We start from the raw sequence: 14,964 nt of genomic DNA on the forward strand, positions 1-14,964 counted from the left end.
CCATTTAGCCATGCATGCACATAAATTTGGCAACTTTATGTGATTAACCACCTTGTGGAAGTCAAATCTGAGTTTAGATCAAAGTCTTAATGGGTTAAGTGTTGAATTGGAAAAGTTGGCCATGATTGGTGAGTATGTTGGGCGTACAAGTTTGTACGTTGCGCGTACAAGCCTCTCATGTAGTACGCTGAGCGTACAAGCTGGGTACGCCCCACATACTCAGCATACTTGAGTTTCTTTGTTTTGGGCTTCAGTGTTGGTCTAAGTTTGGGCTTGATTGTTTTGGGCCATGTTTGGGCCATCATAATGTTATGGTTGGGCTATATAGATTTTAGTGGACTCCATTGGGTGAAGACCATGAGAAGGATTGGGCCTAATTTGTAAAATCGGGCCGTAGCTGGGCCTTGGGTGTTATTTTACATTTTTAGGCTTTTGGACATTGGATTGGGCCTTGGCTTTAGGCCATGTTAGAGGAAGGGTAAAAAGGTCTTTTACCCTAATTTGGACTCTTCGTGTGAGTTAGGATCTAGTTATTAATGGGTTGTCATTTTGGTATTTGATAGCATGGGGATTTTAGCGGGTGTGCAGTCAGAGTTTTATCCATGGGTTTCAATTGTCTGAGGTGAGTCTCCTCACTGTACTATTGGGTAGAAGGCACCAATGTCGGCCTATTGGTTTATGTATTATAGGAAGACCAGGGGTGGCCCTTGGCATTTATATGAAAGACTAGGAGGTGGCTCCTAGCAAATTTGTATGCAAGACCATAGTTTGGACTCTGGAAGATAAGTAGATAAGTAGTTGTAGACTGTATGCTAGTTGTCTTTGTGATGCTTGCATGGAAAACCAAGAGGTGGCTCCTGGCACTTGTCTGTAAGACCCAGGGTTTTGGCCCCCGACCTGGCAAGAAAAGACCATGATACGGCTCGTGGCATAATGGCAAGACTATGGTTGGCACATAGCACCTCCTATTGCATGTTGATATGTATGACTCGTATGTTATGTATAGTATGTGGTATTTTAGGGTACTCACTAAGCTTTGTGCTTACAGTTTTTTGTTTATGGTTTCAGGTACTCCCGATTCAAATGGGAAGGTCCTAGCTTGATCGCAACGCATACACCCATATTTTTCCGCAACCTTGAGATTTTGGGATTGTACTCTGATAACTGCTTTTATTATAAAATGTCTTTAAGAGTCTGAATAAATGATAAATGAGTGTTTTGGTTGTTTTAAAAATGAAAATTTTCCCTTCTTACTTTGGGATGTTACAAAAGTGAAGAACCCAAACTTCATAGTCTTCAGGTAATAGAATAGGAATTCTCGATGTAGAATCGATATTGCTTGGAAGGTTGAACGTGATTGAGTGTGAATCCTCTTTTGACATTTTAAAGAAATGAAACGAGAATCAAATCAATGAACTTGAAAAAAGAGTTTTAGAATCAAATCGAAAGATTCAAACAAGGAATTAAAGATCAATTTGCAAAGAGATTTGCAAAATGCAGAATAGATCTAGAATTCGATGAACAAATCTGGAAAACAAGATGAACACGATGAACAATAACAAAATCGAGATTTGAAAAAGCTCAAATGATCACCCGCTCTGATACCAAGTGAAAGAACGATTAGATTCACGATTCAAACGATAATGAGGTTCACAAGTACACACAAGGTAATAAGATTTCACTTTGATTAATGAGTCGGAACAATTCGATACAGAAGCAAAGAACTATTTTATCCCCAAAACTCTGACTCAATCCTCTAACCAATGTTCCTTTATATAGGCATCACAGGAACATTAGAAACGCATCTCAAGTCAATAGATAAACTGTGAACTTAAGGTAACAAAAATATACGAAATCGCAACATAAACAATTTACACAAAGTAAAGAAATTGACATAACAGAACACGCAAACACGCACATTACAAATTGACACAAAAATTATTACGAACTCTACATAAGTATTCGTTCATTTAATTATCACAACCTCTCCCAAAAGCATGTGTAATTCAACATTTAGATCTAAAAGCTTGATATTCCATGGTATATCCTAACTCATATCCCTTGTCAACCAATATCAATATTCCTATAGCCGGTTATTCGTTAATCAAAAAGTGGTTTGAAAAAATACAAAAAGATTTAATACTATGTGCTTCATAAACAAAGTATTTAGAACACTAAGAAAACATAGACAGAAGCTAAGAAGACACAAAATCCCAAACTTATTTTACCATATTAATATATAAAAAGGAAATGCATCCATTTTCCCACTTCGCCCAACAATATCGAGTTAAAGTTAGTGCGGTACTACATATTTAATAGGCTGCAACTACTTTGTTTTATGCAAAACTAGGTTATAACCCGTGGAAACCACGGGAGGTAACTTAAAAAATTTATATAGACCAAAAAAATTAATAAATATAAAAAAGCATTTGATTGTGGATGGTAAGTAAGTACAACTTTATTTGATTTAAAAAAAATAAACATAAAACTTCAACATAGATTTTGAAATACTTCCTTGAACACAACATTGGAAGTTTTATTAGTCAAATTACCATCCTTATCTAAAATCAATAACTTCAATCCTTCTCTGCTCTTTACTCTAGATAAATCAACGTATAACTGACCGTGTGAGAAAACCGGTTCTCGCAAAAACAACCCGACCCTTTTTAAAGATTGGCCCTGACTTTTATTTATGGTCATAGCAAAACAAACCGCTAGGGGAAATTGTCTCCTTTTGAACTTATATGGAATTTTGTTGTCTGAAGGTGTTAAAGACAACCTTGAAATCAAAACTCGATGGCCAATGTTACTTCCAGTTAAGACCACTGTTTCTATGACGCGATTACCCAATGATACGAGCTGAAGTCTAGTACCATTACATAACCTATTTTTCTGGTCGATATTTCTTAGTAACATAACCGGAACACCGACCTTTAAAATCAACTTATGGTTTGGCAAACCGGAGATTTTAAGTCCATTTAGAACATCAGGTGAATATAAACTCTCATCAAACTGATTGTGAATAAACTCTGGCAGATGCTATCTGAACTGAGGTATTCTTTTTCTTCTCCAGGAAACAATGAAAGCAGACAATCATTTATTTCTTGAACAACTTCATTTTTCGGTGCAAGTATTGATCTTTCTTCAAAATATTTGAGGTCGTTCAAGTTGTCAAGAAATGATGGATATACAAACTCAACTAATGAACCTATAGGATCAGAAGATTGAGTAATAAGAAGATTTTTAGGAATACGAATAACTGCATCACCATATTGTTCATTGAATCTGCAAAAAAAAAAAAAAAAAAAAAAGGTTTAATATTTACTGTTCATGACTCAAAACAATGGAAACAATTGTTACAGATATTAAATAATACATAAAAACTCAATTTATTACTCTCGATATTTAAATCACCCAAATAACACTTATCAAGTTGACATGTTTGAATTTATTAATTTACTATAGTTATAAAAAAAAATAACAATAACCATAGATGTCAAATTACATATTAATTATATTAAATAATACATTCAAATTCAATGTATTATTTTTGAATATTGAAATCACAGAAATAACATATATGAAGTTGCCATTGTTTTTTATTTCTTACTTTATGGGTCAAACAAACTATTTGAAAATTGAAAATTAACAACGAAGAATTACTAAGAAGCCGAGCCTTGACAAACAAAACACTCCAGCAAGCAAAGAAGAAAGCAACGACGGCAACGAAGATGTAGAGGGTAGCGACGACGGCCGATTGTGGAATCGGTGACTCACTGCGTGCTAGGCGAATAAAAGGGTAAAAAATTGAAGACTCGATCTGACTTTTGTGGTAAAAATTATCAATTTGGTATCAATAATGACTTTTTTTTCAACCTTAGTGGCGATTTTGGTTTTGAAAAAGGAATGAATAGATAGTATAGAAGAAAGATACCTGGATGGAGGTCAAAATCTGGAAAAAAGGTTTTCAAGAATTAATGGCTCTGATGCTGCAACACGTTTGAAGAAGAGGAATCAAGGTAAAACCTAATTTTTCTTTTTTTTTTTTTGCAGAAGATGCACAAATAATTGAAGATTAAGTATTTATTAAACTGTTTAGGTGATTGAACTTGAAAATCGAAATTTGAATTTTCAGTGTTAATGTGCGTAAAATTCAAAATACAGCATGTGAAATTTTGGTTTTATATTTGATTTCCTGCTTGGTGTTTTATCATGTAATTTGAAATTAACAAAAATGATGAATTTTTAAAAATAAGTCAGTGTTCATATGACGGGGGTGTATAAAATGTAATAAAATCAAACTATTATAAAAGGGTATAATAGGAATTTTTATTATATGTTTGTTTGTTAGGGTTAGGATGCATCTTTGTTTGCATTAGGTTGAGAAGAAACTATCACAGTATAATAATTTCAGTGTTAGTTTTCTCTAATTTATGTGTTTATGAGCATTTAGAAATTTCAACTTATTGTGCTTCAATTAGTTCAGTATCATTACACAAGTTTACACAAACACTTTGTAGTTCACAAATTTCCATACGTACAGCTTTTTCTTGTTAAGGTAGCAAATAAGGTTTTCCTTAGGCTTTAAATATAGGTATCTATGGGAGAATTTCAGTTAGATATAACAATATATCTGTATTAGAAAATCAAAAATGATGATTAATATAAGCACTTATTCCCAAAGGGCAGATCCTTCACTCCTCTAAAATTCAAAAGACAGGCCCTCTACGCATAGCTGGCATTAAGATGCTATTATATGAAAAAAAAAAATCACCAAAATGACCAAAAAAATAACTAAAAAACAAAAGTAGGATGCTATTTTCTGTCCAACAAAATCAGGAAAATGTCACCCATCTGCCCATATTGCCCTCTAGAAATAAGTCAGTGTTCATCCAAATTGACTGGGTCAATGTCTTTTATGAATGTAATCTTTGAAGTAGCCATATCTGTAAAAAAAATTAGAAAAGTCAATGAAATGAGAATAAATATTGAAAAGACTTGGGAATTACAATCAATTTGTAGTTCACTTGAAAAGGGAATTACAACTTCTATTTTCTTTGTCCCCCCAAAATTTTAAAATAGCATATATAATCTATAATACGTTTACTTGATATATAAAGATGAACAACAAAATTCAAAAAAAAAATCAATTATATAAAAACTGAGAGCCAACAATCTGGAAATTATTAATTAACTGAGTAATGTGATTTCACTAAAAATCACCAAAATGACCAAAAAGGTAAAAATAATCGATTTCAGTAAAAAAAAATTTACCTTATGTTAGGATTAATTAGATAAAGTACCTCTAAATGATGTAAAGATAATGGAGTTATTTGTTAGATAAAACAGAAAACAAAAAAGTCAATTAAAAACTAAAATACCCCTGTGACCATTTTCTATCCAACATAACCATGAAAATGTCACCCATCTGCCCATTTTGCCCTCCAGAAAAAACAAAAGTAAAAAAAAACAAAAAACAAAAGTAGGATGCTAGTATATGCAAAAAAAAAAAACAAAAACAAAAAAATAACATAAAATCACCAAAATGACCAAAAAGGAAAAAATTATCGATTTGTTCAATTTATTTTATATTTATAGCTTCAATATCTTCAATTTCTTTTATTGACCAAAACTGAAAAAACAAAAAAAAAAGCTCTCCTTTAGACCTTTGAGGGGGTAGTTTTATGACATTCGTTAAAAATGATATCTTAAATTAAAAAAAATAACTTATTTGCAAAAATGAATAGAATTGAATTATAGAAAGATCGTCCATTCCAGAACTTTACCAACTTATTTGCAAAAATCAATGAGGGTTTGATTGGAACACCAATGAAATTTGAGGGTTATTTTCTGTACTTTAAATCCAATTTATACTTTTACACATTTCAATTAACTTGAATCATCCAAAAGGTGGATACTTCGGCCACTGTTTTTTATTTCTTACTTTATGGGTCAAACATACTATTTGAAAATAGAAAATTGAAAATTAACAACAAATATGTTTGGATTTTAAGAAAAATAAAAAAGATTAACTACACTGATTATAAACATGCAAAAAAAAGGTTATGTCAACGCCATGAATTCATAAACAACATTCAGGTAATGTTTTAATAACATAAAATTTGACCTCCAAAGTAAAAATAAAAGGACCAGAGTGGTATTTAGTGCTGGAACTTTCAAAATTAAAGTTGTCACCAAAAAGGTAATTTGTGCATCAAAACACACACATTCAAATACAAAAACAATATCAACATTGTTGATCATTAGCAATCATACTGATCATCAATTTCTTGTTGTTGGTACACTTTTAGTAACAACCCATCACACTTCAAAGAACATCAAAACACAAATAACGAAAGTAAAAAAAAAAGTCAATAAAAGACTAAAATACCCTTGGGACCATTTTCTGTCCAACACAACAATGAAAATCACACTTCAAAGAACATCAAAATACAAATAACGAATAATGATTTCACAACAGATGTTTTTAGCAAACAGAACAGCATTGGTATTAATATATTTTCACAAAAAGGTTATAAATTTTGAGTTATGAAGATGAACTCACCAGATTTCTTATGTCGACAGTATGCAGAAATCGTAATATTGAAGATGAGAAAGAAGAATTATAATTGATAATGGGAATGGATGTTGAAGACGACAAAGCACAATATAAACGGAGTTAGAATATGATTTTGAAATTCCTGATTTGTTGGGATTCATTTAAATCTTGAAAAGAGTTTAAAAAAGATAAGATTTGTAGTCAATGAAATTGAACCTAAATTGTTATTGTTTTCAAAAAAACATGGATTTTTAATTTGAATTTTGAAAGTTATATGATCCGAAAATGAGAAAGCTGAAAATAAATCGGGATTTTTCCTACATTTATGCAATTTATGCAAATTTTTAAGTTTTAATTATTTTATAAAATAGGATTAAATGCATTAGATGACACGTGGCAGGTTTGCAATATAGAAAGGGGACATGTGGCAAATTATAGGTTTTGTTTATTAGAGGAGGTAGAGGTAGATGGTTGATTGGTTGCCACCTATATCTTTATTTTCATTTAAACACTTAAACTTCACATTTTCTAAGGGTAAGTAACTTAACAGAAAATATCATTTTATCTGGAAAAAGTATCTAAAATTAATTTTGATGCATACACTCTCAAAATGCGAAACCTCACTAGTTTGAATTTGAAGTTTGAACATAGCTAACAAATTACCTCTATCTTCCATCATAAATGTAAATCAAAACCAAACCATTAAAAGTTCCAAACAAATCACGTAACTCGTTTTTTTTACTTAATCCAAAAGATTAGACACTGCAGTCCGTTTAAACGCGTCCACCTGCGCCAGCTGTCCCGCCAACGATTTAGTCGGGAAAATATTATCCGCTTTCATCCGTTCCCTAAACCCATACGCAGGCATCTTCGCATTTATATAAGTTTTCAAAAGCGAATGATATTGCCTCAACCTCGACACATACCCATCTTGTCTCATTCTATGAAACATCTTCTCAGCATTATGCACATCTCCCTTTTTCGCATACTCATCCATAACCACCATATAACTATTAAAAAACGGCTTCACCCAATTTTGCTCCGAAGCCCTACGCAAAATCAAGTCAGCTTTTTCAATCTCACCAGCTTCGACATAAAGTTTGACCAACGCGTCCCAAGTCAACGGCCCGATCTGGCAACCGATCTCAGCCATCCGTTTCACAAGATCCTTCCCTTTCGATAACATTTTGTTATTCGCATAAACTTTTAACATCACCGCGTAATGTCTCGCGGAAATCCGTTTGTATCGCTTCGACATTTGGTCAAACACGGTTTCCGCTTGGTCAACTTTGTTTAGGGTTCCGTATGCGGTGATCGCGTATAAGCATTCGTTGAGCATCGGGTTTGACTCGCAGATTGACCAGATTCGGTTGACTTCCTCTAGGCTTCCGAGGGAGGCGTAAAGTGGAAGTAAATACGCGCAAGCCGATCGGTTTTCTTTCAAATCGGATCCTTCCAATTCTTTTAATACAATTTTTGCTTTTTCTTTTAATCCAAAGTTTATATAATGTCGCGCTAAAATGGCGCGTATTTTGGGATCCGTGTCGATGTCGATGTCTTCGGCTTTCATTACCTCGAGGATTTGCTCGATTCCGGATATGTCGTTGCTTTGACCTTTGATGTCGATTAACATTCGGTAAGTGAAAAGTGATGGTTTTACGTTTTCGTCCTCCATTAGCTTTAAGACATCGGGGATTTTTTTCTTGTTGGTTCTTTTGTATAGAAGGAGGAGTTGGTTGCAGACGAAGGGCGTTATTGGTAATTTTAAGTCCTTCATTTTGTTGAAGATTTGCTCGGATTTTGTTGTGTTGGTGGATCGAACAGAGTTTGCTAGGAGAGTTCGGTAGAGAAGTTCGCCTTGAAAGGACTTTGGGATTCTTGAAATGTGGTTTTCTGCAGCTTGGAGACCGCTGACTTTGCTGATTAAGTCAATATGAGAAGAATAATCTTTTTCATTGAGTTCTAACTGTTTTCGGGTCTGTAACCATTCAGACAGCTGCAGGAGTAAGAAATAGCATTGTACTTCTGTCAATATTTGATAAGCAAAAACATATTTATTCAATCAGGTAAATTATTCAGAATGAAATGTCTTAAAGAACCTGTAAAGCTTTTCCATACATCCTACGCCTCCGGAGTTCAAGCATGGCTATAGATACGTCTGATCTGCTTACACTGTCTCCTTTTTCAAGCCATTTATCAAGGGTCTTTTGAGCAGGCTGCAATGGAGAATCCATCAGAGCCTTGAAAATGGCTGAAGAAGCTCTTTTTTGTTGATGGGTTTTTGTAATTTCCGGAACTGATACTTCCATCTCATTTTCTGAAAGTTCAGGTTCAGAGGTTGATTCATTATCACTTTCATCTTCATCATTGTTTCCTTCAAGCTCAGAAAATCCATCCTCCAATTCATCATCATCTTCTTCTCCACTGCTTTTTGTGCTAGCCATTGAAGAATAGGAGTGGTTTGAAGTGGCATTGGAATGTGTATTGGAAGAATATTTATTTAATATCTTCTGGGATTCACATGTGTTTCTTGAAGGATTGGTGAATCTGGTTTTGTCCACGTAGGTAGAAAATGGTGTTTTGTGTTCAGGATATGATGCACGAAAGGTGACTGCTGAAAACGTTTGTGACCTGGATGATAATGTGAATAAGTAATAGAAAAGATAAATATGCTGCGTGAATGTGAACGAAAGAAACATGTTGATCTAATTCATATACAATACAATTTCATATCTAAATGAGCAATAGCCTCTATGTACAAACTCGCTAATCTATAGAAAAAGGGACATGGAAAACATATGGTATATTAAGGATAAAAGTCAGTCGATAGAAGATGAACTGGCTAACCTCGTTAATCTATAGATTATCAACATTTCAAGAATATTTTGCTAACGACGTTAACCTATAGAAGAAGATTTATGTAAAATTTACAAATACTGAGAACAGGGCTGCATCCATCGTTGCTATGACAGCATACCAAGCTTCTTATTGGTAGCCATTAAGAATAGTACACACCAGTATTTCCGGCGATGTCATCCCCTTTTCCCGATTAACAAAAATGTTTCGGGATTGGTAAAGCAACATAGAGACGTTTTGTTTAAAAGGATGCAACCGACTTACAACCGCTAAAAGCCAGTGAAATCGAGCTACTACTTTCGGAAGATCAATCATGGTAAGGCAATAGCCAGGTTATTTCTTCTATAATTTACGCAAATTTGAGAATCATGACACGATAACAAGAAATATGCGTAGACATTTACAAGAAAGCGGAACATTACCTGAGAGCAATCGAGGAGGTTCGTCGAAGCGCCCACATAATGGCGTCTTGAGAAATGAAAACCAGAGAGATCAGAGGTGAAGAAAAGAACCCGCTTAAACCCCCTTTTGCTGTTAAACCCTAAAAACATATGGGAAGAGACATAAACAATCCATAAACTTGTATATGTTGTCAAAATTTGTCCTTATTTTTTAGCATAAGATTATAAGTAGTCCCTAAAGTTTTTCCTAAGGTTAGGACTCTATTCTTTTACCTCTATTCCCTTTGTTTTTCATGCTACGTATGGCTCGAGCTTGTGCCATTCTTTATTACTTCTCGTATGAGCAATAATGGGAGAGGTGAAAGTCAGCTCGTTCTTATTGTTAAGAATCGTTAAAGTAAAATTACTAACATCATATAAGCTATAACCTAGTCAAGAAATTAGAGCACTATGAACCCTATAAAATAAAGCTAAATGCACATAAATAGATATTAGTCAAATATTTTAGTGTAATTTTCATTCTCAACATTGTACCTTTTTATGTACTATAGCAACATACAATGGTTTTCTTCATATTAGCATGAATTTCCACCTATTTTTGCAAAGTTGAAGTTAGTACAACTTGTATAACCATCACATTGCGATATAATGTGATACAATACATAAATCAAAATGAAAAAATATGATATAATACTTTAAATAAAAAACACATTCATTCTTCATTATTGTAATACTCGTGATAGAATGCCCTATCTGCAGGTGCTTCACCCGATGACTTAAGGCGTCTTGGCCCAGGCCTTATCCTATTTATTTGGCATTCAACTTCAAAGCTAAGTGGTAAAGGCACGAAATCCGATATCCGATAAACTAGGCCACTTCTCTTATGATCACTGATGACTCAACCGCGAGAAATGCATCTCCTTCGCCCGCGCGAGAGACTTCTATGCCAGCCGGGAATAACGGCTCTGTTATGAAATCAAGCGGCAAACAGACTCATTTGGTCGGTATCACGAAGTCTATTGTTTGAAGTGTGAAATTCTATAATGTATAGGGTTCAACTCCATGTGATAAGTCTTGTGAGAGTTTGATATGGGTCATCCAAACAGTACATTTTATTTATTTATTTATTGTGCATAAGAAAATCACATATTATCAAAAATCAAAATTCATTAAATGTATGATGATTCTGCGCTTCAGATTTGTATTTTTGAAAGGAGCTATATATGCATTTTCTTATTCTTAATAATATTATGAATTATAAAAAGTTGTCTTTTTTATTGTAAGTCTTCATTATATTTCAGTGTAATATATTATATATATCATACACATTATCAAATTAGTTGATATCGCTTTTTACGTTTGGTAAGTTTTTTTTTTTTATCTTAATTGTGTATAAGTTTCAAAGTTCATGTTATAGATTAACTATATTTGCTTGTGAAATTCATATTCAAATTGACCATCGTCCATTGTATCCATATTGAAGAAAGATAATTTGATAATTTGATATTTAAAGAGAAGTATAAATATGAAAATTGTAAATAATGGTGTTAATATTTTTATATCAATTATTAATTTAGACAAAAAAAAAATTATTAATTTAGACAAATGGGGTTGTGGGGCCATGGGGAAAAGAAGGAAGATATGGGTGAGAGTGTAGTTCATGGATATAACCGAAGGAACGACTGTGGGGTCATTTCGTCTTATCTTCTTCCCGAAAAAATGAGACTCACAAACAACGACACAGGATATGAGTCGCAAACCAGACTACTCTTCTTCTTCTTCTTCATTAGGCACAACCCCCGTCTCTCATATTCATCCCCATATTCATCTTCACCGGCTTCTCCATGGCGGGTGGTGTTGCAACGGTGCAGCATAACCTCAAGATGCAGCCTTCTGTCTCACTCCTCCCCTCTTCTCAATCCTCATTCTGTGGCACCAAATTCAACACCTCCATTCAGGTACCCGTTTACCCTTGTCATGCATTGCTTAATCTTGAAAAGCAAAACACGTCTGAAACGATTTCTACTGATTACCAGAGTTTTGGTGTAAAATTTGTAGCGTAATCATGATCAATCTCGAATTAGGAACGTAATTACTTCGAATCAAATGTCTAATTGAATCTCCTTTGTATTGCCATAAGGAAAGAAAAGAAACAAACACAGGACATAGGGTTTCTGAATTTATGATTCTTTGTTTAATTTTGCATATTAATGAATCCCCTTTGTGATGTATGTTTTCAGTATAAGAGGAAAGTATGTCAACCAAAAGGCGCTTTGAACGTAACAGCATCTGGTGCCAAAAAAATTCTTGTAATGGGAGGTACACGTTTCATCGGGATCTTTCTTTCCAGGCTACTGGTTGAAGAAGGCCATCAGGTTCACTTTTCCTCATTTACCCTTCTCTCCTATGTTTGTTTGATTCATTTTTACATGAATAATCTTACAATTTCTCCATATTCTCCATATTACAATGTATATAATCGTTCATAACTAATTCTTGTATGAAATTTGGATGATCAATTTATACAGGTAACTCTGTTCACTAGAGGAAAAGCACCCATCACACAACCCTTGCCTGGTGAAGCAGATGAGGCATACAATGCTTTCAAATCCAAGGTTTGTTTAGACTTACTTATATTGTTTCTCATGTTTATACTTATGTTCTCAAGTAATAGTGGTATTTTTCATGATTTAGATATTACACTTGAAAGGTGATAGGAAGGATTTTGACTTTGTGAAGACTAGTCTTGCTGCTGAAGGCTTCGATGTTGTCTATGATATAAATGGTGCGTAGAATCATAAAATTCTTAATTTTCCATCTATAGTGCTATAAATGAAGGATTTAATATAATAAGCAAAAAAAAAAAAAAAAAAAAATCTTTTTATTTTCTCAGGGCGTGAGGCAGTCGAGGTGGAGCCTATATTAGATGCATTACCGAATCTAGAACAGTAAGTTCTCAACATAGGCCCTGTAAATTCACACAAGAATAATCCAATGAGGCAATGATCAAGCAAAATTAATCTTTTTTTGTTTGTATTTTTTACTATTTTACTATATCGCAGGTACATTTACTGCTCTTCAGCCGGTGTTTACCTTAAATCTGATCTTTTACCACATTGCGAGGTCAGTTTATCATCATTTTTCTATAATATAATCTAAAAGATACCTCTTTATTATAATTATATATAGTATTAAATTTCTGTTCTTTTTTTTGGCAATAGACGGATGCTGTTGACCCTAAAAGTCGACACAAGGGCAAACTTGAGACAGAGGCGTTATTGGAGTCAAAGGGTGTTAATTACACTTCAATAAGACCCGTTTATATCTATGGCCCATTGAATTACAACCCTGTGGAAGAGTGGTTTTTCCATAGGTTGAAAGCAGGCAGACCAATCCCAATCCCTAACTCGGGTTTGCAAGTAACCCAACTTGGTCATGTGAAGGTTAGTAACATATCAAAATACTTTATCACTTACGTCACTTTCATCCAATTTTAATCAAATTTACTTATGAAACGTGTCAACTTCTGAGTAAATGTAGGATCTTGCTACAGCTTTTATAAAGGTGTTGGGGAACCCAAAAGCAAGTAAGCAAGTGTTCAACATATCAGGAGATAGATATGTTACTTTTGATGGACTCGCAAGAGCATGTGCTAAGGTAAATTAAATTTCCCTATAAATACCGAAATTATTTGTAATCTGAAATTTACAACATAAAATTACAATTTACTCCTTGTAGGCTGGTGGATTCCCCGAGCCTGAACTCGTTCACTACAATCCCAAGGAGTTTGATTTTGGGAAAAAGAAAGCATTTCCCTTCCGTGACCAGGTAAATACATTTGAGAAGTCAAATTTGTAAAAATGAGGAAAGTGATATTTCATTTTTTTTGTTAAGTCGTGTTCTTTAGTGACAATTTTTTGATGCAGCATTTCTTTGCATCTGTGGAGAAGGCAAAGGTGGAGCTTGGAGTTGTACCCGAATATGGATTGGTGGAAGGCTTGAAAGACTCGTATGATCTGGATTTTGGTCGAGGAACGTTTAGGAAAGCAGCTGATTTTGAAACAGATGACATTATTCTTGGAAAGAGCCTTGTTTTAAGCTAAATATAATATCATTTTCTCCCAATTCATTCAAGATTATGGAGCATTCAATGCACTTGTTGTATAACAAAGTCCAGTTTGTTGATTTATATGAGAGATGTCTATTGTCTACTAAGAAATGGGAAATTGTTGTTGTGGCTATTGATAGCCGGGTGTTGGTACATTTCATCAAAACAAAAGCTTTGGATCCCGTGGAATACAAAATTAAATAAATATATATTTTTGTATTAACCAAATACATGCAATATAAATTGTCTACATCAGACGGCCCCTTTATGATTTTAATTTAATTGGTAACCGACTTTAGAGTTTGGAATTCAATATTAGACGTAGCCACAAAGACACATATGACATACACCTTTTTTAATTAAATGACGAGTTCGAACTTTGAAGCTCGGTTTCTTGCTTGCTACTGCTACAGTAATTAATCAGGTAATTTTTAATTTTTATTATATTTACGTGGCATTTGGTTCGCAGAATGTTTTTGAAGGAATTGGAATATGTTAAGGAATTAGAATCTGTCAGGAATTCTAATCCAATTCCATATTTTGTTTGGTTATCAGGAATGAAATTTGAATTCAATTCCATATTATGTTTGGTTGACACAAAATGGTATTGAAATAATAGAAAATGACAAAATTATCATTTGTTTGCTTATTTTTACTTTGTTTTATAACTTATATGTAAAAATATATTATATAAATTATAAAAATAATAAATGATGGTGATGGTAGGAGTGATGTTGACGGTGGCAGTAGTGGTGTTGATGGCAACATAAGTGATGTGGGGTAGTGGCGGAGATGATGATGATGATGATGATGGTGGCGGTAGTAATTATGATGGTGATGGTGGCGGCGATGAGTAGTGGCGGAGGTGGTGGGTGGTGTAGTAGTAGAGGTAGCAATGGTGGTAGTAACGGTGGTGGTGGCAGAGGTGTTGATGGTGGCAGTGGTGGTGGTGGTGGCGGAGGTGATGACGGTGGTGGTGGCAGTGATGGTATGGTTATGGTGGTAAGTGATGGTGGAGGGGGAGGATGGTGTGGTGGTAG

At 34.1% G+C, this 14,964-nt stretch overlaps 2 protein-coding genes across 2 annotated transcripts; one reads left to right on the forward strand and one right to left on the reverse strand.

Annotated features, from left to right (window-relative positions):
• Positions 1-7,098: 7,098 nt before the first annotated feature.
• Positions 7,099-9,927, reverse strand: LOC145111383 (pentatricopeptide repeat-containing protein At1g80270, mitochondrial-like). Its single transcript, XM_079047666.1, has 3 exons — positions 9,838-9,927; positions 8,659-9,190; positions 7,099-8,555 (listed from the first exon to the last, which is right to left on the reverse strand). Exons 1-3 carry the CDS (start codon positions 9,873-9,875, stop codon positions 7,302-7,304), a joined length of 1,824 nt encoding a protein of 607 aa, XP_078903792.1. The 5' UTR covers positions 9,876-9,927; the 3' UTR covers positions 7,099-7,301.
• A 1,631-nt stretch (positions 9,928-11,558) lies between these two features.
• Positions 11,559-14,057, forward strand: CRB (chloroplast RNA binding protein). The gene is made up of 10 exons (XM_079047667.1): positions 11,559-11,774; positions 12,057-12,191; positions 12,345-12,431; positions 12,511-12,601; positions 12,710-12,764; positions 12,879-12,939; positions 13,038-13,259; positions 13,357-13,473; positions 13,555-13,644; positions 13,743-14,057. Exons 1-10 carry the CDS (start codon positions 11,661-11,663, stop codon positions 13,917-13,919), a joined length of 1,149 nt encoding a protein of 382 aa, XP_078903793.1. The 5' UTR covers positions 11,559-11,660; the 3' UTR covers positions 13,920-14,057.
• The last annotated feature ends 907 nt before the right edge of the window (positions 14,058-14,964 follow it).

Source organism: Lactuca virosa, chromosome 5, assembly GCF_052849685.1.
Source record: "Lactuca virosa cultivar CGN04683 chromosome 5, Lactuca_virosa_CGN04683_v6, whole genome shotgun sequence".
Taxonomy (NCBI): Eukaryota; Viridiplantae; Streptophyta; class Magnoliopsida; order Asterales; family Asteraceae; genus Lactuca; species Lactuca virosa.